Source organism: Acartia tonsa, chromosome 7, assembly GCF_053477335.1.
Source record: "Acartia tonsa isolate MP-2025a chromosome 7, ASM5347733v1, whole genome shotgun sequence".
NCBI classification, from domain to species: domain Eukaryota; kingdom Metazoa; phylum Arthropoda; class Copepoda; order Calanoida; family Acartiidae; genus Acartia; species Acartia tonsa.
Window position 1 is genome coordinate 51,452,202 of NC_137266.1, and position 26,031 is coordinate 51,478,232.

The window sequence follows — 26,031 nt, forward strand, 5'->3', positions numbered from 1 at the left end:
TGTCACAAATCCGAATAAATTTTTCGGAGTTGAAATTTTAACAATCATTTTTAAATAAAAATAAATAAAAGAGGATAATACTATTTTCAAGTATTTGCTACGAAACTGGTTAATATCCGCAAGATTAGAACCGGTTCTCAGCCAAACTTTAAAATCATGTATAGCATCGTATTAAAGATAATTTTCCACAAACATCAAACTAAAAATCATAAAATTAATGATAGTTTTGCTAGCCTGCGCATTTAGCCTCTCGGGGATAAACAAAACTGGTTTTAATCTTATATTCTTAATTTTCCTATCCGCGGAAAGCTGTCTATAATACGATGCGATAAATAATTATTATTTTTCCCAAACATGGAAAGAAGACAAAATTAAACTGTTAATTCTAATTAAATATTGTTTATTCTTAAATACATAATCTGACATTGTCGTCAGGGATCTTAAGGGATAAGACAATAAAATGATGTATATTTCTGATAATTTTTATATACATTTCTATTGATGATAAACAGAATTGACCCCTTCTGTAGAATTAAATTATTTGTCGAAAAGTTAGAACCAACCATTTAGAACAAGTTTTTGAGCTTACGAATCAGAAAAGAGTGTTATAAAACTTTGGTTACTAGTCTATGTACATCCAATGTCCCCTCCCTCCCTCCCTGGACGTTGTCAAATTTGTTTGATTAAGTTATCAAAATAAAAACTATGTTTATCTCTTTAACAACATTGTCAACACATTACAAGAATCTATAGGGATAAGACATTGGCGATAAATGTACATCCCCAATTAGTAGTTTGGACACTTATATCAATGAACCAACCAATCAAAATTCATTAAAAGTCCTAACAGTTGTTAAACCAACGAATAAGAAAACGTTATTATAACACTCTGTGGATCAGCTTATTGTTTCCTTTCCCTTCCTTCTTGACATTTTTAAGTATGGAGCAAAGATGCTCTCCAAATGATTTGTCTGTTTAATTTTAAGGAATATTTGTATTGTACCTTTTATCTAATATCTTTTTCTTTTTTAGTTGCTACCCACAGGGTCATCCAATGGGGCAACAACCCCCCCCCCCCCCCCCATGTAAATAAACTTCTCAAGATTATTATTCTCCTCAAAAAAAAGCTTGGACGTCCTTGCATACTCATAAGGATTCTAAAAGTTGTGTGCTAAACAAAGCAGCAGCAAAAAAAAAACTTTCGAATGGGGTCTAAGTTGAAAATCTAATTCTAATTACAGTTAAGATTAAAACAAAATAATAATGAATGAAAATTAAGGGGGGTAAAATGAGGGGTTACAAAATTTAAAGGGGATAACACCACTTTACCCTCCATCCTTTGAAGTCTATGTCTAAAGCAAAAAAGCAATAGATTTTTAATGAATGTAAAAACATTAGGATTGACGTATAGACATAACCTAATTATATAGTAGCTGCGTTACTAGCAGCGCTAATATGAATCATAGCAATAAAACAGACATTCGCTAGTCTAGTTGTTAGGTATAAAGTTTAAAATGTAATATTTTGTGACAAGGTTTGTTTGTTTTACTGATAGGCTCTTCAATAGACAATAGATAATAATAAATAGATTCATAGAATATTATAATAAGAATATATTAATAGATTTATTTACAGAATTTGACAAGTTTGATTATATCCATGATTAGACCAGTAGCGTAAGCAAAAATGATATAGAAAATAGAAGATAAACTGTAGGATCTAGACTTTTTTAGTTAGTATTACGCAGAGGCCTTTTCCTTAAAAATGTATAAAGTGACGGACTGTAGAGGCCACGGCCATACATTAGATTTACATGAATGCCATCTATTAACATATGAGCTTGAAAATACAGGGGGGTTGTAGTTTTTTTTCAAATGCCTAACCCCTGTGCGACAAAACAGTATTCAATGTATTGTAACCTAATCTGACTTAAAGTAATAAAGAAACAAACGAAATACTAACAAAATTTTATTTCAAAATGTTGGGTATACCTCCATATCTTTCATGTGATGCTTTATAAGGTCGATCCACCCAATTACAATTAATTAGCCTAGAAAACTATTCATAAAATGCCAAATAGCTTGAAGCTGAAAAGAAGTAAAGGAATATAAATTTAGCTAAAACAAGAGAAATAAGAATATGCAGAAATTCTGTTGGAATCATATGTATAAAATGAACCCCTCCCATTTTCATTTTTTTATAACCTAATCGTTTAGTTCTTACTTGATAGCATACCTAGCAGTACTTGTTCGTAGGGAGTTGAGGAAGGGGGGAAATTGGGTTGTTTATTACACTAGTCCCCAAAGTTTTATAATCATTCTTCTTAACTTTGGGGACTTTTTAATTGGTTGATTTATAAAGTTGTAAAATCTTTTCAACCACTAATTGTAATTTTGTAAGGGTAATTTTGTGAAAAATTATTTGGGATGTACATCAATTTATCGGCCATTGTCTTTCCACGTCAAGGATAATAAAATAGTAAATAGAGAAAATGTTAACATTATTATATCTCTATGAATATGAAAATTTATTATAGCATTTACTGTTTTGTTCTTTCCCAATTATATGAGCTAATTATTTTGTGTAGCGTAGCAACTCTATTTATTGTCCTGTACGTCAATTTATCAATAGTCATAAGCTGAAAGGATAAAAGCAACAGTCAATATCTTGACTTTTCTGTCAATAAAAATAATATAGTAACCAATTGTACATTATTATTCTTAAAAGGCTTAGTAAAGCAAGGTTCTACAGCGATAAGACAATGGCCGATACATTAATGTACATCCCTAATGATGATATTAAAAATTACCCCTTCTGTAGCATAAGATTAGTGGTTGTAACGTTTGAACACTCAACTTACTAAACTAACCATCAAAATTCATTAAAAGTCCCCAAACAAATAAGCCAACAAATAAGAAAACGTTACATAAAACTTTGGGTACTAGTGTAATAAACAGCACATTGTCTCCTTTCTCTCTCTCATATAGAGACTAGATGGAAGATGTTTATTTCTTTTGAAGCCCTAATGGTATCATATAGAAATACCCAACATAAGCCAACTTTTTTTATTACAGATATAACAAACACAAAATACATTTTTCAACAATATTTTCCGAGATTTCATATATTGATAAAATATTTAAGGTAAATCAGCTATTACTAAAAAGTGCTGTTGGTATGTATGTCTGTCCTGTACAGTACGAGGCTAATCTATAATTCACTTTGCCTGTCCGTCAGACACGCTGTAACACCTTAGGAGAAATTTCTCGGCTGCTTTTGAAGATAGACATCTGAATTTTTTAGTGAATTTTAAATTACATATGCGCATCTAGTTTATACTTTGTTTTGTCCGTTAGTACGTCGGTCATACTTCAAAAATCATAAATCTTATTTTTTAAAGGTTTTGTGATTTTCTTCGAGCTTGAGTTTGTTCCCTCTTTTCTTTTCATTGCTATGACAATTGAAAATCTGCTCTATACTTTATTTGTCCGTTTGTCAATTCCATGACTTTTTTATGCTTTTCTACTTATGGATGTTGTCTTCCTTGTTTCTTTGCAATGTTTTTAAATCCGCTTAAAAGATATAGTAGTTGTTTAATAATTCCACTTATAATCAGGGATAAGACAATGGCCGATAAATTGATGTACATAACCAATGATGAAACACCAAATTACCACTTCTGTAGATTATAATTAGTGGTTGAAATGATCGGACACTTAACCAAAAGAACCAACCAATCAAAATTGATTAGTCCCCAAAGTTGTTAAGCCAACGAAAAAGAAATATAAAACTTTGGGGACCAGCATAATAAACAGCCCATTCTCCCTTCTCTCTGACTTATAATAGTGACTAAAAAGCACAAATAGATTTAAAATGCACAATGTTATTTAAATCTTAAGTTCATATTTAAAATAACAGATTAACATATTTTAACAGATTTAGGGGATTAAATATATAATTGTTTCTAAAAGTGTACCTTTTAATTTTTTAAACCTTTGCTTCTGTTATAAGTGATTGTCCATATTTTAGTGTTACAGGAAGCTTTTTATAGTGAATTTAAAAATGACGTTATACTGGCCTACCATTGGTCAATTATATGTATACTGGCCTTCCATTAGAAATTTATTTTGTGTATCAGCCTTTCATTGTTCATTTATACTTATGACGTCATATTTTTACAGGCACTATAAACACTGGCTTCTGTTATATGTGAATTCTAACACTAAATAATTACAATAAAAAATCATAAAATAATCTATGTTCTGTAATAAAACAGGGAGGGAGAGACATTGAGCTAGTCCCCAAAGTTTAAAAATAGCACTTTTTAGCCGTATGCTTAACAACATTTAGGACTTTTTAAAAATTCTAATAGGTTAATTCTTTAAGCTAAGTGTTCAAACTTTTTAAACCATTAATTGTAACCTAAAGAAGGGGTAATTTTGTGTATCATTACTTAGGGTGTGCATAAATGTATCGGCCATTGTCTTATCCCTTTAGATCCCTGGTAATAAAATGTAATTACAACTGTGGTAAGCTGAAGCGTTTCAGCTTACTGTCACGAGTTCGAATCCCAAACGAGCCCCTAGCCTTAAAGAATTCTACCAATAAGAATAGCAGTATTTCCTACTAAAAGATATATTTAAAACTGAATACATTTACAATAGGGTTATTACTATATATACAAAAATAGATGATAACAATAGGTTAGGTTGAAGGGGGTGTGGGGAGACAAGGGCGGAGCCCTGCGGCGGTAGGCATTTGTGGGGTAAGCTGCAGTAAAGGGGGAGGTAACCACCTCCCGGTAGAATAGTGCCTGGGGCGCGGGGTTGTAAACTGACCGCGTCCCTCCCCCTCTTAGCCAGTCCAATCTGACCGCTGCCTGTGGGGTCTCAGCGGGCAGGGGTTAAATGGTGATAATAGGATTTGCGCTGAAGGCTTTATTTGATAAGCCGCTGCGTAGCAACTCTGTGAAATGCCCGTCCGTATGCTGCCGTATTACCACACAATCATTAAAGATTTATACCATTCAATTACATCAATAAATATTAATTATTGAAAGATAATCATTTCCAAAAATTATTGCAAAAATCGTAATTTTGCGCTAAATGTAATTAAAACAAAAATAAAGTAAATGTTTTCCTTAATCATCTAATCTTAGTTATTAAATAATAAATAACTTTTTCTTAATATAAAAATTGTTCCTTCTGCTGCTATGTCAGGTGCCCAGAACATGCGCAACTCATGACTATAAACAGTTAGGTATTCCAGACAAAGGTCGTGCAATCAAAGAGTTGGTTGTCTGATGGATGTTAAACAACATAATACCTGGGGATGTTGTGGACAGAATTAAAAGGAGATATTTGGCTCTCTCAGTTATCCTGAGTTGCTAACCTGGTGTTTGAATGCCACGGACAGAAGCCTCTATAGTCACAATTTATTAGACTGACGGAAATGTTGGCAGAAATGTTGGCTCCATAGCCCTGAATATGCAGGGATCTAAAGGGATAAGACAATGGCCGATACTTTGATGTACATCACCAATTATAATACACAATATTGTTCCTCCTCTATATTGCAATTATTGAATGAAACGTTTGGTTACTCAACTGTATAAACCAACCAATCAAAATCAAATAAAAGTCCCCAAATTTGTTGGGCCAACAAATGAGAAAACGTTATTATGAAACTTTGGGGACTAGTGTATTGAACAGCCCAATGTCCCCTCCCTATCTGCCTGAATATTTTATTCTGAATTCACAATAGGAAATAAATTTGATGTTCTAACAAGAAAGGCTTTTGCCAATTTTCAAACATTCGTGGATTTCAGAAATACTTTTTACATACAGATTGCCTAAGAAAATTTTACAAGTGATAAAATGCACAATTTGTAGAGTTATTTGTAATGAAATGGGGGAAGGGTGGGGGAGAATTTTTTAGACACATATTTTTGTTTGTCTTATGAAATCCTTAAAATTAAGAAACAGGATATATCTGTCTGTCTGTACCGAAGGGTCTCGCTAACTGCTGAACCGAATATGGCTCTCCTTTACAGGGTAGCTACTCATAGGTCCTGGAAGGTTTATAGCTATTTTGTAGCAGGGTACCACCAACCTGCAAAGAAAAATCGGTCCTAGAAAAAAAGTACCCCTTCTCAAAAAAAAACTTTTACATTTTTTAAAACTTATATTATTATGATAGGTAAGAATGGGTTACAAAAGAATTTAGAAGAGCCCTAAAATGTATCCTGCAGGTTAAAGTTGATCACTTGTCGGTGCGAGAAATTATAAAGAAATTATTTTAAAGAAAATTTTTTCATGGTCACCATATACCATTTATATTTTGCATAAAAGCAGGAAATGGTAAATTTATCCGTTCATTTCAATAAATTTTATTTTTTCAGATGATTTCATTGCATGGTTAGTATAAACTTACAACGTAATTTTTGGTGCCAATTGGAACCCCTAAAAATTTACGCTTTTAAATATATATTCAGCGATTTTAAACGTTCTTATTGTTGTGTAAAAAAAATGACATGAGCAAATTTTGTTGAGAAATTTTAATAGCCCAAATGACGATAAATGTCTGTCGTCTGTAAAGGGTATTTTTTTGTTTATGAGTACAAAAAAGTAATAATTATAATTTTAAAAAATAGGGTAAATAGCGTAAGGTACGTTATTTGACTTTTTGTTTATTTTATTTAATAATTTTACAAATGTAGTAAAATTAAAACCGGTTATTAATCACAACAAAGTGGGTCAAATTGGTGTAAAATCATCGGACATTATTTGTAGTCGTTTGAAATCCTTAGAATCAAAAGGTCATATTTTTTTAGCGTATCTTTAGCTAAATTTAGGCCAATATAGTATAAAGATTTCTACTACCATAAAAGTGAATTTTAAAAAGGTGTATAACTTAATATTTGATATATCATTATAGCTAATAAATGTTATAACGTTATAGCTTAAATTGTTATACCTTAAATCGTTATAATTTCATACTTTTAATTGTTATACCGTGATTTCGTTAAAGCGCTGTAACTTTTGATCATTGTACCATTACATCATTAAATTGTTATAACTTATATTACCTTATATTATATTGTTATAACATAAAATTGTTGAAACGGTAAATCATTGAATTGTTTATCGTTTGATCAATAATCTTTAAACCCGTTTATCGTTTTAAAAAAAAACGTAAAGCATTAAAAACCGTTTATCGTTTAAAAACCGTTTATCTTTAAAAAAATCGTTAACGTTAAAAAAACGTTTATCGTTTAAAAACCGTTAAAGTTAAAAACCGTTTATCGTTTAAAAAAACCGTTAAAGTTAAAAACCGTTTATCGTTTAAAAAAAACCGTTTATCGTTTTAAAAAACCGTTTATCATTAAATAACCGTTTATCATTAATAAACCGTTTATCGTTAATAAACCGTTTATCATTAATAGGCCGTTTATCGTTAATAAACCGTTTATCGTTAATGAACCGTTAATCATTATTAAACCGTTTATCGTTTAAAAAACTGTTATCGTTAATAAATCGTTTATAAACCGTTTATTGTTAAACTTTCTAATTAATATTTTTTTAGGAAATCGGCTGATACTTTGTATAAAATATTAATGTATTTCATAGAAAGTATTAGTTAAAGGGACTGTGAATGTAAATTTTTCTCATCTTAATATCAAATCTTAACATTATCTCATTCATAATATCTCACAGATAGAGCAAAACGCGCTTTTGTTTGCTTAAAAAACGGCTTTTTCCGACGATTTTTATAAGGTACGGGGAAAGGAAGAAATTTTCCGTATTATATAAAATGTGCATTAAATTGCTTTTTTCTCCTTTTATAGCTAAAATTAAACTTTTTCACATAGTTCTAGATTTTTCCTAACAGTTAAGCTGACTTTTAACATAATCCTTGCTTTAATCCAATGTATAGTTACTTAGAAATTGATAAAATAAGCAATATTTTTTTATTGAAAACCAAATACAATAACAAAGCCAGAAACAGGTTTTTTATTAGTATCCAATTAACTTTAAATGGCCCATCTCTCGCCCACCTTTAATTACAAATTTGTAAATAATAAAGACGCAATATTTCTTTATAAACAGTCTGATAAAAGTGTAAACTAATTCTCCAAAGTGGGTTATTTATTGTTCAACACAATTAAAAAGGATATTATTATTTTATATAACCTATGAGATTCAACCCTTTGTAGACAGTGAGGTATTTTTTTGTCAATAATACGAATTTAAAATATGTCTTTATTACCTAATTACTACGTTATAAAAAAACGAATTGGTAATTTTATAGCATAAAATAAATCCTTAACAGTAAGTAAATTGTTTCAACTATATATGACAAGTTAAATATCCCTACAAACATTATAAGAAACAAAAACGTTCAGATTTTCCCTGTTTTTTCCTTTTTCCCTCTCAAAATACCATAAAATCAAGGCATTATTTCTGGATATTTTTGTGAATAGGACATTTTTGGTTGATCAGTGTAGTGAAATGTGCTTAGTAAATGTTAAGATTTGATAATCAGATGAGAAATTTTTACGTTCACACTCCCTTTAAGTATTGAATTTTTGTATACTCTTAAAATTGCTAAATAACGTAGTATATAACGGCAATATTTTTGCTTTACTTTATACTATGTGCATTGTTTGAGTATATCCAAATTTGATAAAATTATATTAAAGAATATTAAATTCATCATCAATTGTTGATTAATTTAGTATTTTAACACTAATCTTTTGTTGGATAATTTAGATAAAATTCCATAGAAGAGATCCAGACAGAATGGCAACTTTGCCATCAATTTTGATTTTCTCTGGACACCTTTTTTCAGTTAGTTGGGATAGCCCAATTAAGTTTTTCAACTACCTTTTGTTTTGAGAGCAGCTAAACCGCAACTGATTTATTCCACCACAGTATTTTAATATTAGTTAATATTGCTATTTTTTCTTAATCTTGTAAAATAAATATCATTTCAAAATTTGTTTGTTTTCTTTATTAAATTTAACATTGTAATAGTTCAACAAAAAACAGGCTTAAAACCACCCAAATTTTTTTTGCAACATTGAAAAACTTAAAAGAATGATCCCAAAAATCTGTTTGTTGAATTATTTGATGTTATTACAATAAAGAATCAAATTGAATTTATTCAATTCTAATTTGTTTTTAACATGAATTGAATATGGCAAATGATAAGCCATGCAAATTTAATAGCATTCATGAATTCTCAATTGAAGATTTAAGAGCAAAATTTAAAACAAATACTGAAACATTTTTCAGGTTTGTAAATTTTCAAAAGAAAAAGTATCATAACAAATTGAATCATTATGATACAAAAGAAATTACATCGAAAATTCTTATTGATTGTTATAAGCAAGAAATTTGTTCAATTTTATATCAAATTTCAAATTTTCAAAAAGTTTTAGATGAAATATTTGGAGAATATGATGATCATATTGATCAAACAGTTTCCAATTTAGATTTGGGTTTCTCCAGTCTAAAAAAGTTATATTTGAATCTTCTTGATACTTTTGAAAATCAAGAATGTAATGATTTTTCAGGCAAAAAAGATATTTCATCAAATAAAAGTCCTGATTATGTAAGTCAATCTAATGAAACTGACAAAAAAGATGAACATAGCATTGATGAAGATATTTCTTTTAATAATTCAAAAGAAAATTTTGATCTTAAAAGTTTGAATAGTGTTTTTTATAACGCTGAAGAGGATTATGAAAATCATTCTAATGAATCAAATGATGAGAATTTTGACATAGATGATTCTCAAGTAGAAAACAATGAATTACTTGATAGTATTGAACCTGATTGCAAGGAATCAAGTAATTCTAATGATAATAATGATTCTCAAATTGATACTGAGAAAGTTGAATCAGACTTGCTTGATAAAAAGGCATCAAGTGATTCTGAAGTTGAAAATGAAGCTCATGATGATACTGAGCAACAAGAGCCTGCGCAAGATTGTGCCAATGATGTTAGCTCAGATGGTATGTCAGAAGAAGAGTACTGTTACTACTTCAGTTATTATCAGGTAAATGGTAAAGACTACTCTATCAATTCTGATTTTAAAAGTTTGTCTTCAAAACATTTTGAATCAACTGATGATTCTAAAATTGTTAAGTTGTCTAGGCCAGAGCCAACTGATACCCCACCCCCTATTTGAGTTTAAAGTTTGATTACTCATAAAAAAAACTGGATTTAAACGTGGATATCAAATTTGGCTTATGCAAATGGACATTGAAAAAAATTATAATAAGTTTTAATGTATGATTCAAATTATTAAAGAATCAAAATTGTTTTGCATCAAATTTTACTGTTCTTACTGTGATACAGTAAAAACATTATTATATTATTGCTTGAAATTTTTTTACTGTGCAATTTCAACAAACAACAAAAAATTTTAAAAAGGAAGTCATTACTTTCCTTTAAAAAAATATTTATTATTTTAGTCATAATAATAGTTGACTATAAAATTGATTACAAAAAGATATTGCAAAAATGAGTTACAATTTAGCTCTTAAATTATTTTGTGTGAATCAAAAGTAACATTATTTTGATTCTAGTTATTGATATTTAAAAAAAACCATGACAGATTAAACATGGTTAAAAGATCTAATTTTGTTAATAAAATAATGAATCTCATTTATTAAGATTCAAAATTGATAATTATTTGTTTAAATTAAAACAGTTCAATAATTAATTGTTTTTTATTTCTATTTATTGAAAGTTTAAAAAACTCTCCAATTGAAATTTGCCTACGAATTGACAATATCTAAGTTATGTCAATTGTTATTTCAAAATAATCATTGCTACTTTGAGCATGATATTGATTTTAAAATATTTGTTTTAAGTCAAATATTTTTTTTTATTTGAATTTATCTCATAAATTTTTGAGAAATTAAATTCTATTAACCCCAGATCACATTCTTTGATCAAAAAGAAAAATCACTCGAATGTTTTATTTGAATCAAGTTTTTTTTTATTCTGATTCTAAGTTACTGAGTTTACATTGCATATAATTTTAAATGTGCAGAATAAAAACACTTCAATATAAATCATATTCCCTTTTGAAGTAATAAAATTGTATCATATTTGTATTTGAGTATTCACACCCTTGTTGGGTCTTTACACTTGTTGTGTAAAATTATATATGAAAAAAAATCATCAACAAAAAAAAAAATTGAAAAAAAAAGCCTAAAAAAATCAAACCTGAATGTTTGAGAAAAAAAAAATTGTGTTTGATCATGGTGCTTATTGTGCTTGCTATGATCCAGCAAAAAAAAATTGTGTTTGATCATGATGCTTATTGTGTTTTTATTTATGATCGGATAATTGAAAAAATTGAGAAAAAACTAGTTATTTGTGCAACTAGTAAAAAAACAAAAAGGCAATAATATTGTTGATGAATAAGATTGTATAGTTAATAATTTCATACTATATTTGTAAACCAATTTCAGTATATCATGAAATTGAATTGATAAAAGGAAATATGATCTATTTCAATTAATTTCTAATGTGTCTCAAAAAAACCCTGCACTTTTCTAATCCCGATCAAAAAAGAATCTTGATTCGAAATATTTACACTTGAACAGGAAAGAAAAATTCGATCAAATTCTGAGATGTTGCAAAATTACCAGAGATCATTAATAAGAAAAAAATGGATTTGAAATTTATTGTTTATCAATTTGCAATTGAATTAAACATTGAAAAAAAATTTAATCCTCTCTATTTAAAACAAAAAATTGTTTTTGGTTTAAAAAAAAAAAATCATAATTAATGTTTGTAGAACTTAAACAAACATAAATATTAAAGTAAAGGCTATAATGTTCTTTGCTTAAAATTGACTCATTATTTATTTTTGAGAAATCCAGAAAAAGCCAATTTATTTGAAATTAGCCAAGATATCTAGGTTTTTTTATTTTGGTTCATAATCAACCAGCAAAAAAACCACACAAAATTTGCTCATCTTGTGGTGGCCCAGTGTTGTGTAAAAAAAATGACATGAGCAAATTTTGTTGAGAAATTTTAATAGCCCAAATGACGATAAATGTCTGTCGTCTGTAAAGGGTATTTTTTTGTTTATGAGTACAAAAAAGTAATAATTATAATTTTAAAAAATAGGGTAAATAGCGTAAGGTACGTTATTTGACTTTTTGTTTATTTTATTTAATAATTTTACAAATGTAGTAAAATTAAAACCGGTTATTAATCACAACAAAGTGGGTCAAATTGGTGTAAAATCATCGGACATTATTTGTAGTCGTTTGAAATCCTTAGAATCAAAAGGTCATATTTTTTTAGCGTATCTTTAGCTAAATTTAGGCCAATATAGTATAAAGATTTCTACTACCATAAAAGTGAATTTTAAAAAGGTGTATAACTTAATATTTGATATATCATTATAGCTAATAAATGTTATAACGTTATAGCTTAAATTGTTATACCTTAAATCGTTATAATTTCATACTTTTAATTGTTATACCGTGATTTCGTTAAAGCGCTGTAACTTTTGATCATTGTACCATTACATCATTAAATTGTTATAACTTATATTACCTTATATTATATTGTTATAACATAAAATTGTTGAAACGGTAAATCATTGAATTGTTTATCGTTTGATCAATAATCTTTAAACCCGTTTATCGTTTTAAAAAAAAACGTAAAGCATTAAAAACCGTTTATCGTTTAAAAACCGTTTATCTTTAAAAAAATCGTTAACGTTAAAAAAACGTTTATCGTTTAAAAACCGTTAAAGTTAAAAACCGTTTATCGTTTAAAAAAACCGTTAAAGTTAAAAACCGTTTATCGTTTAAAAAAAACCGTTTATCGTTTTAAAAAACCGTTTATCATTAAATAACCGTTTATCATTAATAAACCGTTTATCGTTAATAAACCGTTTATCATTAATAGGCCGTTTATCGTTAATAAACCGTTTATCGTTAATGAACCGTTAATCATTATTAAACTGTTTATCGTTTAAAAAACTGTTATCGTTAATAAATCGTTTATAAACCGTTTATTGTTAAACTTTCTAATTAATATTTTTTTAGGAAATCGGCTGATACTTTGTATAAAATATTAATGTATTTCATAGAAAGTATTAGTTAAGTATTGAATTTTTGTATACTCTTAAAATTGCTAAATAACGTAGTATATAACGGCAATATTTTTGCTTTACTTTATACTATGTGCATTGTTTGAGTATATCCAAATTTGATAAAATTATATTAAAGAATATTAAATTCATCATCAATTGTTGATTAATTTAGTATTTTAACACTAATCTTTTGTTGGATAATTTAGATAAAATTCCATAGAAGAGATCCAGACAGAATGGCAACTTTGCCATCAATTTTGATTTTCTCTGGACACCTTTTTTCAGTTAGTTGGGATAGCCCAATTAAGTTTTTCAACTACCTTTTGTTTTGAGAGCAGCTAAACCGCAACTGATTTATTCCACCACAGTATTTTAATATTAGTTAATATTGCTATTTTTTCTTAATCTTGTAAAATAAATATCATTTCAAAATTTGTTTGTTTTCTTTATTAAATTTAACATTGTAATAGTTCAACAAAAAACAGGCTTAAAACCACCCAAATTTTTTTTGCAACACTTATTGTCCAGTTTATTTTAAAGGGTATTTTACTCATTTGCCATCCTCTGAAGAAAATTATCACGCAAAAATTCAGGGATCCCAGGGGATAAGACAATGAAAGATAAGTTGAAGTACAGTACATCCCCAATGATCATATACAAAATTTCGTTTCTTATATTACAATTATTGGTTAAAACCAATCAACTAGGCAACCAATCAAGTTTTATTAAAAGTACCCAAAATTTTAATCCAACAAATGAGACAAAAAACTTTGGGTGAAGGTTAAATTCCTTATTACATTACAAAGTTACATTTCAAATAAAGTAAAAACAAAAAGTTAAGATTACTAATAAAAGTATAAATACATAATTCTTACAGAAACTAAAACTCATTCTAATTATTACTCTGATAGATAGTCTAATGGAAAAATAAATTGACAGGGGTTAGGCCCTTAAAAGAAGATAATTCTTTCCAAAGTAGGCGTAATTAAAATTAATGATGTATCTAACTTTAACAATAGATAACAAAGTATGTGTGGGTGAGTGTTGGGGGAAATAATCAGGGAGAAAGGGGACATTGGGCTGTTTATTACACTAGTCCCCAAAGCTTTATAATAACGTTTTTGTTGACTTTACAACTTTAAGGACTTTTTTGAATTTTAATTGGTTGGTTCAATAAGTTGGGTGTCTAAACGTTTCAACCGCTAAATGTAATCTATAGAATTTTTTTGTGAATTATCATTGGGGATGTACATTAGTTTATCTGCCATTGTCTTATCCCTTTAGATCCCTGGTAAATTATTGTTTTCTACTTTTCTATACTCATCATTCCAAAACAAGGATGTCAACATCCATAAAAGCTAAGCGCTAAAATCAAACAGTAGAATGTGAAAAGTTAAAATATTGTATCTTGTTTTCCTAGGAATTATTGTTCCAAAAATTGTACGTCAATAGTAAGATATTTTTTCTGCTTAGCTACTCATGTATCTGCGTTATTTAAACTTTATTTCCTTTGCCTTAATTACATAACCTTTACTAACAGTTAAAGTGACATTTATTGTCATTTTCAACTATTCTTAATGTTTTTTGAAATCTTTTAATGTAAAACAGGACTAAAATTAGGAATGAATTGTTACGCTTTAACTTTTAACTAACATCTAGGCTAAAAGGGACTGCTTTTAATTTTTAATTATTTTACTTTTCATAAAGTAATTGAAATACCATATAGTTATAAATAAAAACTAAGAGAAGTTTAGTTATATTTCTTGTGTAAAAGATTAAAATAAAAAGATGGACTGTCCTTTGACTTCATCTGGACACTGTAAAAGAAACTGTGCTCATTCACCTCCGCTATATATGTAATAGTTATCTATCGCAACGTATTATAAACAGCTTTCCGCAGATATAAAAAAAAACACAATTATAACATTAAAACCTGTTAATTTTAGCCCCGAGATGCCGATGACATAGATATTTTTCTGTCCCTTGTCCACCCTTGATTTTTTGTACTTCACTACTTATGGATGTTGTTAACCTTGTAAAAATTTCAATGCGAATATAACAATATGCGCCATAACTAAAGATGTTATAAATGGTTCCTACTCCTGATACGTTAGGTGCGCAATATAAATAGTTGACTTCTTAGACAATGGACGCAAAAGGAGAGATTTAGCTCCCCTTAGTTATCCTTGTTTGTTGGACCTGACGTTTTAGATTATTTTTGATAACAGCCTCGCCTATATTAGGTAATCGATGTAGGTTAGACGGTAAATTCATTGTACTTCCCCAATAATGATAAACACAATTATCCCTTCTGTAGATTAACAATATTCGGATATCACTGCACACTGTGTGAGAATAAGCGCTTTAAAATATTTTGACAAGAATTTGAAAGAAACTTTATCTTCTCTTTTTTGAATAAATTTACAATGGGAGATTTCTTGCGGAAAAGTTGATTTTAAAAAGAAGGGATAAAGGGGTCGTCAGCCGCATTTTAGCCTCAGTAAAATCACCTGAAAGTCTAATCTTGACCCAACCATTGAAGTAAAACACTAGAGGGGGAATGGGTTAAATATCAGTAAGTTCCCACCCCATGGACCCTGTCAATAGGGTCTTTGAATATCAGCCAATAGTGTTGTAAATATTAACACAGCAAAGTTGGTACAAAAGAGTAGAAAGGAGTTTGCTAGCAGACGAAATAGGTCCCCAAGACAGGGGCCAGATAGTTGTCTGGGTTATACATCTATACTTATTACATATGTTACCCAAATATCCCTTTTTTCAAAATAAAATTTCAATACATTCAAATGGGTTTTAATATGAGGTTTAGTCGCGGCTAACTCGCGGCTGTCGAGCCCTAAAAAGATACAAAGAGATCTAGAGGAAGGAAATAAAGGACAGATAAACAACTCTGTAAAATATTAAATAAAAATCATTTACATCACATTATATTTAACTAGAGGCTACGCCCTTAGCATCTTGGGACTAAGAATATAGCTAAAAACCGTCCCAAGACATAAATGTGAAAATAAAACAGCCTAAAACTGGACTTATATGAAGCTTGACTGAAAAAGAGAACCCAATCGGCTCAGTAATTAATGAGATCCTACTTAAAATCATTAACAATTCCATTATATAAAGTAGTAAGTATTTTGTATGTCCGTTAAGATTTCTCTAACCACTGAATCGATTGTGTTATTCTTTTTATGGAAGCTTTATATAGGGCTTAAGATTAATTATAAAAATTATGTTTCATGAGTGAAATAAAAGATTGAAATGAAACAAAGTTTGGAAGAACATTCTTTCGTTTAAAAAAGTTTATTTGGCGTCTAAAATTTGAGAAAACAAAATATACAATTTAAAGAATGAAATATTTTGCGTTGCTCGCCCAGTTTAAATTTAAGCAAAACAAGGATGTCAACTTCCATAAAAGCGAAAATCTAATATCATAATGTAGGACAAACAAATATTTACTCTTGTAGATGTTAAAGAGTTAATATAAGCATGTTTTAAATTGAAGTACGTACTTTCTAGCAACGATTATAGAGTTGCGAATATCGTAATAATCGTATCTAATTGTATCTTGGAATCATCATGCAAAGTTTGAAATCGATAAGACAACTCTAACATGTCTAAATTAACGGACGGACCGGACCGACCCTAATTATAGAAAAGCTTCGCCTTTTAAAAGGGGAAAGAATTTTAAGATGATTTAGTTTGGAATTTTTATATCTTTTCAAAGATTTTAAGGATGTTATTTCGATGTAACATATTTTTAAACAGCCATAGTAATAGTCTTTATCATGTGATAGTTTACCCCATCACTTTGAATTATACTGATCTCCAAAGTTTTATAAACCTGTATACCATTCATTGGATTAAAAACTTTAGGAACTTTTGAATAATGATTGAGTGGTACAAACTTTTATTCGCCACTATATAAAAACAATTTTTTTTGTTTTTTTTTCATCAAAGTTTGTAGAAGTTTTGATTTACCACTAACTAACTTTACGATCACTTACGATTACTACATCATTTAAAATTTAAGTAAAATCAACTTAAAGAATATCTTAAAGTGTAAAGTTACCCAGAGATCTAAAAGGGAAAAGACAATGGTCAATAAATTAATGTTCATCCCCAATGATGATACACAAAATTACCAATTCTGTAGATTACAATTAGTGGTTGAAACATTTGGACATTCAACTTAATGAACAAACCTATCTAAATTCAATAATAGTCCCCAAAGTTGTTAAGCCAACGAATCAGAAAACATTATTATAAAACTTTGGAGACTAGTGTAATATACAGACCAATGTCCCCCACTCCCTGAAAGTTAGCTCTCCCTTTAAAACTTTTCTAAAATCCCATAAAATTCATGTAAAATTTTTAAAAATCAAATTGACAATTCTCAACTTTATTTTCCACAAATCATAGATTTAAAATTTTAAATTTAGATTTCTTAAAAAGGTTTTCAAAATGTGTTTTGACTTTAGGTGACATTTGATATTAAACATTAAAATTCATTTTAATTTGAAAAGCTAATAAGATAAAATTGTAGAATGGGACAGCAGAAAGTGTCATGTGTGACGTCATAATATACGTCTATTGTCCAACTCTATTTCAAAGGTAGAAAAATCAAGAAAAAAAACCTGTTTTTTATTATGGCTTTTAAAACAATTAATTAAATATATCCTCTGGATTAGAACCGGTTCGCAGCCATACTGGAAAATCATGTATATCATCTTATAACCGACAATTTTTCACAAATATTAAAATAGAAATAGAAAAAGTTATACCAATTATGTTAGCCCGGGCCCTTGGCCCCTCTGGGCAAACAACTTTTAATATCCGTGTAAAGCCGTCTGTAATACGATGCGATAATTAACTATTAAATTCTAAATCATTATTTTGTTATCTAAAATAAAATCGAGAAATATTTCATCTGGCTATTAGATGTAAAAAATAATCTTTTTTAATATCAATGTACTGTACGTAGTGCAAATAAAAAGATATAACTAGAACAATCATGACCTTAACAAACGCAACAATAAAAGAAAAAAACAATTGTTAGTAACCAAAAAAGAACAAAAATTAGTAATTCTAAATTTTAATAATAATAACTTTATTTGAATTTTAAATAATATTTAAATCTTAAGAAATCTTTACAGTAAATATAGGTTAAGCTGGCCAAAAGTCAAGCACTATAATAAGTATATGCGTGTTTTTATGAACGTCACGACAAACGGACAGATATGATTTACAACAATATAGTAGCTGCGCTACTGAATAAAGGACGTTATTAGTGTCATATCATAACATATAATTTTTACACTTTTTATTCAAGTGTAAGGATAAAGGAGAAAAATATAAATCGTCTTTAATAGTGTCTGTCTATATATAATATATGTGTGGCTGTCTGTCTGTCTGTACCTCTGAACCGACATGATTCTCCTTAACAGTGAAGCTTCTGATAGGTTTATAACTATTTTAAAGGAAGGGTAATTCTAAGAAAAATCACTTCTAGAAAAAAATAAAATAATTTTTTTACTTGTCTTTTAAGTTTATAATTAAAAGTAGAGTAAACCCCCTAGACCGCCCACCCCTTTCTTCAAGCGTCCCTAGAGGCTTCTTGGAGGCGTAGGACTATATTTTTCTTATACATTAACAGATTGATGAATATAAAATGATTTAGTTTTTTTATGATATCTATCACAAAGTCATAGTTAGTGATTTATTGAGAAGGCATGCTATAATTGACGAATTAGTTCTACAAATTGCCTATGAAAACTTATTTTCTTTGTATAGGTATAAATTTGGGTGTTTGTTGTTACTGCGATATCCTATTATATAAAGTAGTAAGCTAACTGCTGAACCGATAGGCTTCTCTTTTACAGTGAAGCTTCTTATAGGTCAAGGGAAGATTTTTAACTATTTTCGGGGAGGTTATCTTCACCCTCTCCAATAAAATTTGTTCAATTTTATAAAACTTAAATAAAAAATGGGGTCGACTTTTCCCCCTCCCACTCATTGCCTCTCGGGTTCTATGGGCATAACCGCTAGTTTTAGAAACATCATTAAATATTAATTCACAATTATCTAATTATTTATACCTTAAACCTTTACTAAAAAAGGAAAATAACACCTTCGACAAAGTATAAACAATATTTAACTGAACTATAATAACTACAGACATTCTCATATATTAACAGAGAGAAAATAAAAAGAGAGAGAGAGGGAGAGAGGGAGAGAGGGAGAGAGGGAGAGAGAGAGAGAGAGAGAGAGAGAGAGAGAGAGAGAGAAGCAGAGACAGAGATAGAGAGAGAGAGAATTTACGGACGAATATTAAACAAACTCCTCCGATATGATTACGGACGGAGTTTACCTCCGTTGAATAACTCCTAAAATACACAGACACTCATTTTCGGTGTTCATACACTGGCGCACAATTTTGCTGGGATCTAAAGGCCGGGATAAAACAATGGCCGATAAATTGATGTATATTTTCAATGATATAACAAAAAAATACCCCTTCTGTAGATTACAAGTCCCCAAAGTTGATGAGCCAACGAATAAAAAAACGCTATTATAAAACTTTTGGGACAATTATATTAAACTAACCATCTCTATTACTATGAGTAGAAATGTTAGGCTTTTGATGGGTATTTCTAGTGGTGTGCACAACGATTTTCAAAGGGGGGGGGGGTGAAACCGACACACAGAAAACTGTCCCGAATTTGTATTAATTTTGAGGAACAAGACTCCAGTTACATCATATGGGGAAAAAAAAGGGAAGGGGGGAAGAAAAAAGAGATGGGAGAAAAGGGGGTTTTCCCCATCTCTTTTGAAGAGATTTTCATCCCCCCTTCCCTTTTTCGGAAAAGAAAAATATGACGTCACTGGAGTCTTGTTCCTCGGTGAAACCAATAGTGGGTAGGCAACCATTTCCAAATTCTAATTTTATGGGCAAATGGTAAAAACGAGCGGCTCAACAGCAGTAGCGGCTATAACTAAAGGATTAATAAAAAAAAATAATTCTCAAAATGAAGCTTTGGCTGACCTGCCGAGCCCCTATAATCATTTTATAATGATTCATAATTATTTGATAGATCTATGTAAAAATTACAAATAAGGATGATATTATCCATAAAAATCAATCTTTAAATTTATTCAGTAATACAAACGAACATTAACACTTGTATAGCGTCAGCACTTAATGAACAGAATGTTAATTTAAAAGTTTATATTATATGTAAATTTGTTGTAAAATTGCTTAAGTACAGGATACTTTTTAAGAACATACACACATTTTTATGGTTTCTATATAGACAGGTTTTGCTGACCTATTGTACCTTGTTGTCATAATTCCAAATATGAGATAAATAACAATTGTTTTAAAATAATAGTTTTAAAAATCTTTATGTTTTTTAACGGAACTACAGACATTCTGGTAATAATTATAGAGTTACCACGCTTTCTATATCACACCTAATTGTAACAGAGAAAAAAAAACAAGTTTTGAATTGATAGGACGATTCTAGCATGCCTAAATTTAGATAAGTACTGTTGTTTATGACGTACTAAGTATAGAAGTATAGAAAATCTTCGCTTTTAAAAAGGATAAGAGAAAAAAAATCATACAAAGTACATAAAAAGTTTAAAAATGGATTACCAAGTTTTTTTTAAGGCAATCAGAAAGTTTTTCTATCACGTACAAAACTAGTAATCTCAGTGCTAAAAATAGTTTTATTTTTGAGCCTTTTTCATCCTTGTCATTTTGTTTGGACTGATCTAGCAAACTCGCAGGGATCTTAAGGGATAGGACAATAAAAGTTAAATTGATGAACAAAAAGATTTCCAAATTATCCCTTTTCTTTATTAAAATTATTTGTTTGGAAAGTTTGTGCACTGATAGTGTGTACCAACCAATTAAGATTTAATTATACCAGCTTTAACTTTGGGTACCATAATAATTTAAACTTTTGACGGTTACTTTAATGATTTACAGACCAATGTCCCATTTCACCCTGGACAACACTTTAGCAGACTGTCACAAGAAAAAAATATGTTTAGTAATAAAGCTAATCTTTACGCGTTGGTGACTTCCTGTCGATCTTCCTGTCCGTCTGTAATGTTATGGAGGTCTGAATAACATATCTATAGTATAGATGTATATACAGACAAATACCTTTCTTCCTTTTTCAAAGACCTCTTTCGTCTGCTTCTAAGTTATTTTCTGCTACTTGGCTGTGTTAATATAAGGGACACCATGGGTTGATTTTCAATGACCCAATAGAAAGGTTGAACAAGGTTGATGCGATTGGGAGATACAGTTATTTAACCCTTTCTCCCTCTAGTGTTTTACTCTAATGTCTGAATTTTAATTACTAACCTTCAACATTAAAAAGTATTTATTTTGTAGCGCATCTACTCATTCTTTTTTTATCCCCTTCTCTTATTGGAAATACTTTAATTATTTCTTTAATTGGAGCAAGTGCTATTACAATGCATTTATGAACTCCATTAAAACTAATAATAACTTTTTTTTCTACTTATAATCAAAATAATAAAAAAAATTAAAAGGTAAATCCCATATCATAAAACTTACAAGATAAGGTTAAAAAACAACACAATTTCAGCAATAAGAATTAGATTGTGTTTAACATTTAAGCATTAAACATGAATTTTACTTTATTTATAAAATTAATTGTGTGCTTTGGTGTTCTTGAATTGCAAAATGTTGAGGGAAAATGTGAGAACTTAATAACAAGTGCCACGTGGAAATTTAAAGCTGGCCGGGATGTCTCTCACTTTGGTGTTGAGACTGTAGAGGAATGTGCCGCCCTGTGCGCTTCCAATCCTGAGTGTCGGGGCTATACCTGGAGATTTGATGATGTTATTGGATGGTGCTATAAATTTGCTGTTCTGGAAAACATTCATGAGTGCGCAGGATGCCAGAGTGGGACTGTTGCTGAGGTGCTGGAAGGATCCTGTTTGGCAGGTGAATAGACTTAATATATCTTGATGTTCAACCTGATCCCATCTTTTGTCAAACTTAAAAAGGGATTTTTCAGACAAAAACATTTGTTTTCTTTGTGTATTGTACGCAATACAGGCAACATTATTTGTGACGAAATTTTTAATAATATAAATTTTAGTAAAGCTAACTTTATTCTAAGAAATTTATCCTAGAAATGCGTTTTCCTTAAATATGTGACAATTTATATCTGAGTCATAATACAAATTAAATTAAAAAGGTTATGCCCTTATGTACAAAGATTTGTAAAAATGTTACAACCAAATAGCTGATTACGACAGTATGTCTCTATGTTATCTCTATTGTCAGGTGCAGATGATATTATTGATGAAGTCACTGTTGAATCATCAGAGGCATGTGCCCAGCTTTGCACCACGACTGATGGATGCCTAGGCTACACGTGGTATGAAAAATCAACACCGTTTCCCCAATTCTGTTTTATGTACAAAAATTGTGAGGATACCGTACCATGCTATGGCTGTTCTTCCGGAAGACTGAGCTGTATATCGTCTCCGCAGTGTTACGGTTATAGAGTTCTGGATGAAGAAAGTAGAAGTGTTAATCTTCATTCAGAACAGAACAGCAACTTTTACTTTTGTGACAGAGAGGCCTCAGGTAATAAATTTATAAATATAGATGTATAACTCAGACAACTACCTGGACCCCTTAGTTGGGGACCTTTTTTCTACTAGCAAATTGCTTTCTGATATTCTGTAGCAGCTTTGAATTATTCATGTTCTCGATGCTATTGGTTGAAGACACAATTGAAAGTCGTCAGGGTGGTGACATACAGTTATCTAACCCCTACCACCTCTAATGTTTTACTCTGATCCTCAGGTGATGATACAAGTTTAAGATGGCGTGGACCCGGATATTACAGGGTCAAAGAGCCTGCTGGGACACAGATTCCAACAAGCAACCCAGGTACTATAGACAAAGTAGATAGTCCGTCTGACCTAATTTTTCATCCAACTTAAAAAGGGATTTTTTGAGACAAAAAAATTGTTTACTTTTTGTTCGAACATGACATGGGCAACTTTATTTGCTTTATAATTTTTAGAAAACTTCACATTATACGAGGAAAGAAATTGTTACATGAAAAAATTTACCTAAGAAGAGCTTTATCCTAAGATGTGCGACAATTTAAATCTGACTCGTAACATGAACAAAATGAATCTGATAGTATGTCTCTAGGGTATCTCTATTCCAGGTCCTGACCACTGTGGTACCTATCGTAGTGGATGGATCAATGGTGACACAGATTCTATCCAAGTGGGCGAGGAGAGAACAATGGAAGCATGTTTCAGCACAAATGGAGTATCCTGTTACCATACTATGCAGGAATGGATGTTGAATATACGTGGATATTATGACTGGGGGAAATTTGTCGACAATTTGCTATCATGGAACTCGTTTATTGATGAGTCAATAAACGAATACCAATAGGAGGGGATGGGGTAAAGGGGGAATCGTTATTTTAACCCTCTGCTTGTTTAACTTTATAAGAGAACATGAAAATATAGTGTAAACTCCAAGTAATAATACATCCATTTATGCAGGTTAAAGTGACCAGATGTCCGGATGATTATTTTGTTTATTATCTTGACAATGTTCCTTTCTGTAATGCGAGGTTTTGTGCTTCTTTGGAATAAATTATGATGATAGAAATTTTATCTTTTCTCTAAAAATATATGTAATTAATGTTAATTTGCAAATAATAACAAGTAGCGGATATACACTACAATTCAAAATAACTGTCCGTTTGTCTGTTAGAAACTTTATACGTTTATGCTGAAATAGACTCACATGTAGTTCATGCTAAAAGGTTTTGTGATCTTTTTCATATTTATTCATGAAAACATCTCTATAACTTACATTGTCTGTTTGTCCCTCGACTTTTTTTGTTTCGCTTCTTATGGATATTGTCATCCTTGTTTTTGCAAAATAATTTTTTGAGTCAATTCAATAAGCTTTTAACATATTGGTACTTGTTAAAAAAAACTTTTTAAAATTGGTACTTAATAGTCTTGTTAAGTCATAAGAGTATTCAATATTTAAAAATGTTTCATAATGTGAATGAACATCCATAATAGCGAAGCTGAACTATTCAGACAGTACAGACCAAAACTATGAATCTAATCTTTGATACCTCTAGGGGGCACCTTTAATACAGGGGAGTAGGGGGGAGGGGGATGGAAAGGAGTTTTTTTTCTAGAGATGATTTTTGTATGTGGGGTGAGAATCTTCCCTAAAAAATTATTTGAAAAAGCCTTCTATGACCCATAAGAAGCTTCAATGAAAAGAATAGCAATATTAGTACAACTGTTAGCGAGATTTTTTGTACAGATAGACATACAAACACCTTACATCTTTTTTGAGAGGCCAGACTCTATTATTATGCATGGATGACCAGTTTTTATAAATATGTAAATCTCCCAAGGTGCTATTTGTATGCATCCAGAGAGTCATCAAATACCAGAGATCAGGTCCAGTTTGTACAATAAGTCCAGTAAGGTAATGTTCAGGGTTTGGTTAGTTAATTAAGTTGAGTATCCAAACGTTTTAACCTCTAATTGTAATTGTATCATCATTGGAATGTACATCAATATTTCGGCCATTGTCTTATCCTTTTAAATCCCTGAAATCTTCCTGTGCTATTTGTATGCATCCAGAGAGTCATCAAATACCAGAGATCAGGTCCAGTTTGTACAGTAAGTCCATTGTACAATGTACAGTTATGTAAGGTTAAAAACAGATTTTATTGTTGATTAGGTGATTATATTTTCAGATTATGTTTGGTAAAGATAAATGTAGATAAAAGTTAATATAAGAATTATATGTCCATAAGCATTTATGCTAAATACTTTTCATCCTTAAACTTGATTGGTTCATTTCTGTTAGAAGAATCTAAACAAATATGTAGACGCTATCATTAATTAAAGTTCCCTCTTGAGTACTGATAGTTTTTCATATTTTTGTTTACCTTAGTTAGTTAGGTTATATTGGGTTCTGGATAGCTTAGCAGAGGTAGACCACCGCAGGTATTAACCCGCAGGATTGTCCAATTGGGCGAGGGAAACCTTCCATGACATTTAATATAAATTCTTCACATAATAAACTTGTCCTGGAACTTTTGATCAGTGTTATGCATGCATATATTCTATATAATCTTCTTACATATTTCACAAGAATATTATCACAAACTTTCTACGGGGAAGGGAGGGGACAATGGGCTGTTTATTACACAAGTCCCCAAAGTTTTATAATAACATTTTCTTAACTGTTGGAGTACCGACTTTGGGGACTTTTATTAAATTTAATTGGATGGTTCCCTAAGCTGAGTGTCCAAACGTTTCAGCCACTAATTTAATGTACTAATCTAAAGAAACGGTAATTTTGTATAGCATTATTAGGAAAAATCAATTTATCGGCCATTATCTTATCCCTTTAGATCTCTGCAAACTTACGGAGAAATATATAAAATATAGGAATGTATAATATTTGGAGAACATTTCATAGTGCTTTCACAGTGAGCACAAATAACATCCCCTCCCCATAATTTTTTTTAATAAATTGAGATTAAGATAGAGGGGTGATGTTATTCCCTATGCCTAAATCTTACGGCAGACCCGAACCCTGTGGGACCTATGTCTGCAGTGACCTAACCTGTCTTTAAGTAATAAACAAACAAACGACCAACTACTACAAATAAATATTTTCAATTTATTTCAATAATAAGAAGAGGGGATGGTATTAACCCATTAGTGCCGAGCGCCACTTTTATGGGCCGATCGAGCTGAAAATCTCAGGGAAGCTTTATAATGGTCAAAACGGAATTCCAATTTTTTTGTTTTGCTCTAGTGGCG

General features: G+C 30.2%; 2 protein-coding genes across 2 annotated transcripts in view; one reads left to right on the forward strand and one right to left on the reverse strand.

The window, feature by feature from the left end:
• LOC145323956 (uncharacterized) overlaps positions 1–26,031 on the reverse strand; it is a 342,132-nt gene that overhangs the window by 269,593 nt on the left and 46,508 nt on the right. The window lies entirely within an intron of this gene.
• LOC145324369 (uncharacterized) lies at positions 21,771–23,833 on the forward strand. The gene is made up of 5 exons (XM_080166974.1): positions 21,771–22,129; positions 22,475–22,780; positions 23,003–23,089; positions 23,376–23,499; positions 23,718–23,833. Exons 1-5 carry the CDS (start codon positions 21,808–21,810, stop codon positions 23,815–23,817), a joined length of 939 nt encoding a protein of 312 aa, XP_080023100.1. The 5' UTR covers positions 21,771–21,807; the 3' UTR covers positions 23,818–23,833.

Bases quoted from the DNA above. Each gene is read 5' to 3' on its own strand.
- LOC145324369 (XM_080166974.1), top strand. From the start codon at position 21,808: ATGAATTTTACTTTATTTATAAAATTAATTGTGTGCTTTGGTGTTCTT. The intron at 22,781-23,002 runs GTAATAAATTTA...TCTGATCCTCAG, and splicing joins TTGTGACAGAGAGGCCTCAG to GTGATGATACAAGTTTAAGA. The intron at 23,500-23,717 runs TATGCAGGAATG...AATACATCCATT, and splicing joins GGAGTATCCTGTTACCATAC to TATGCAGGTTAAAGTGACCA.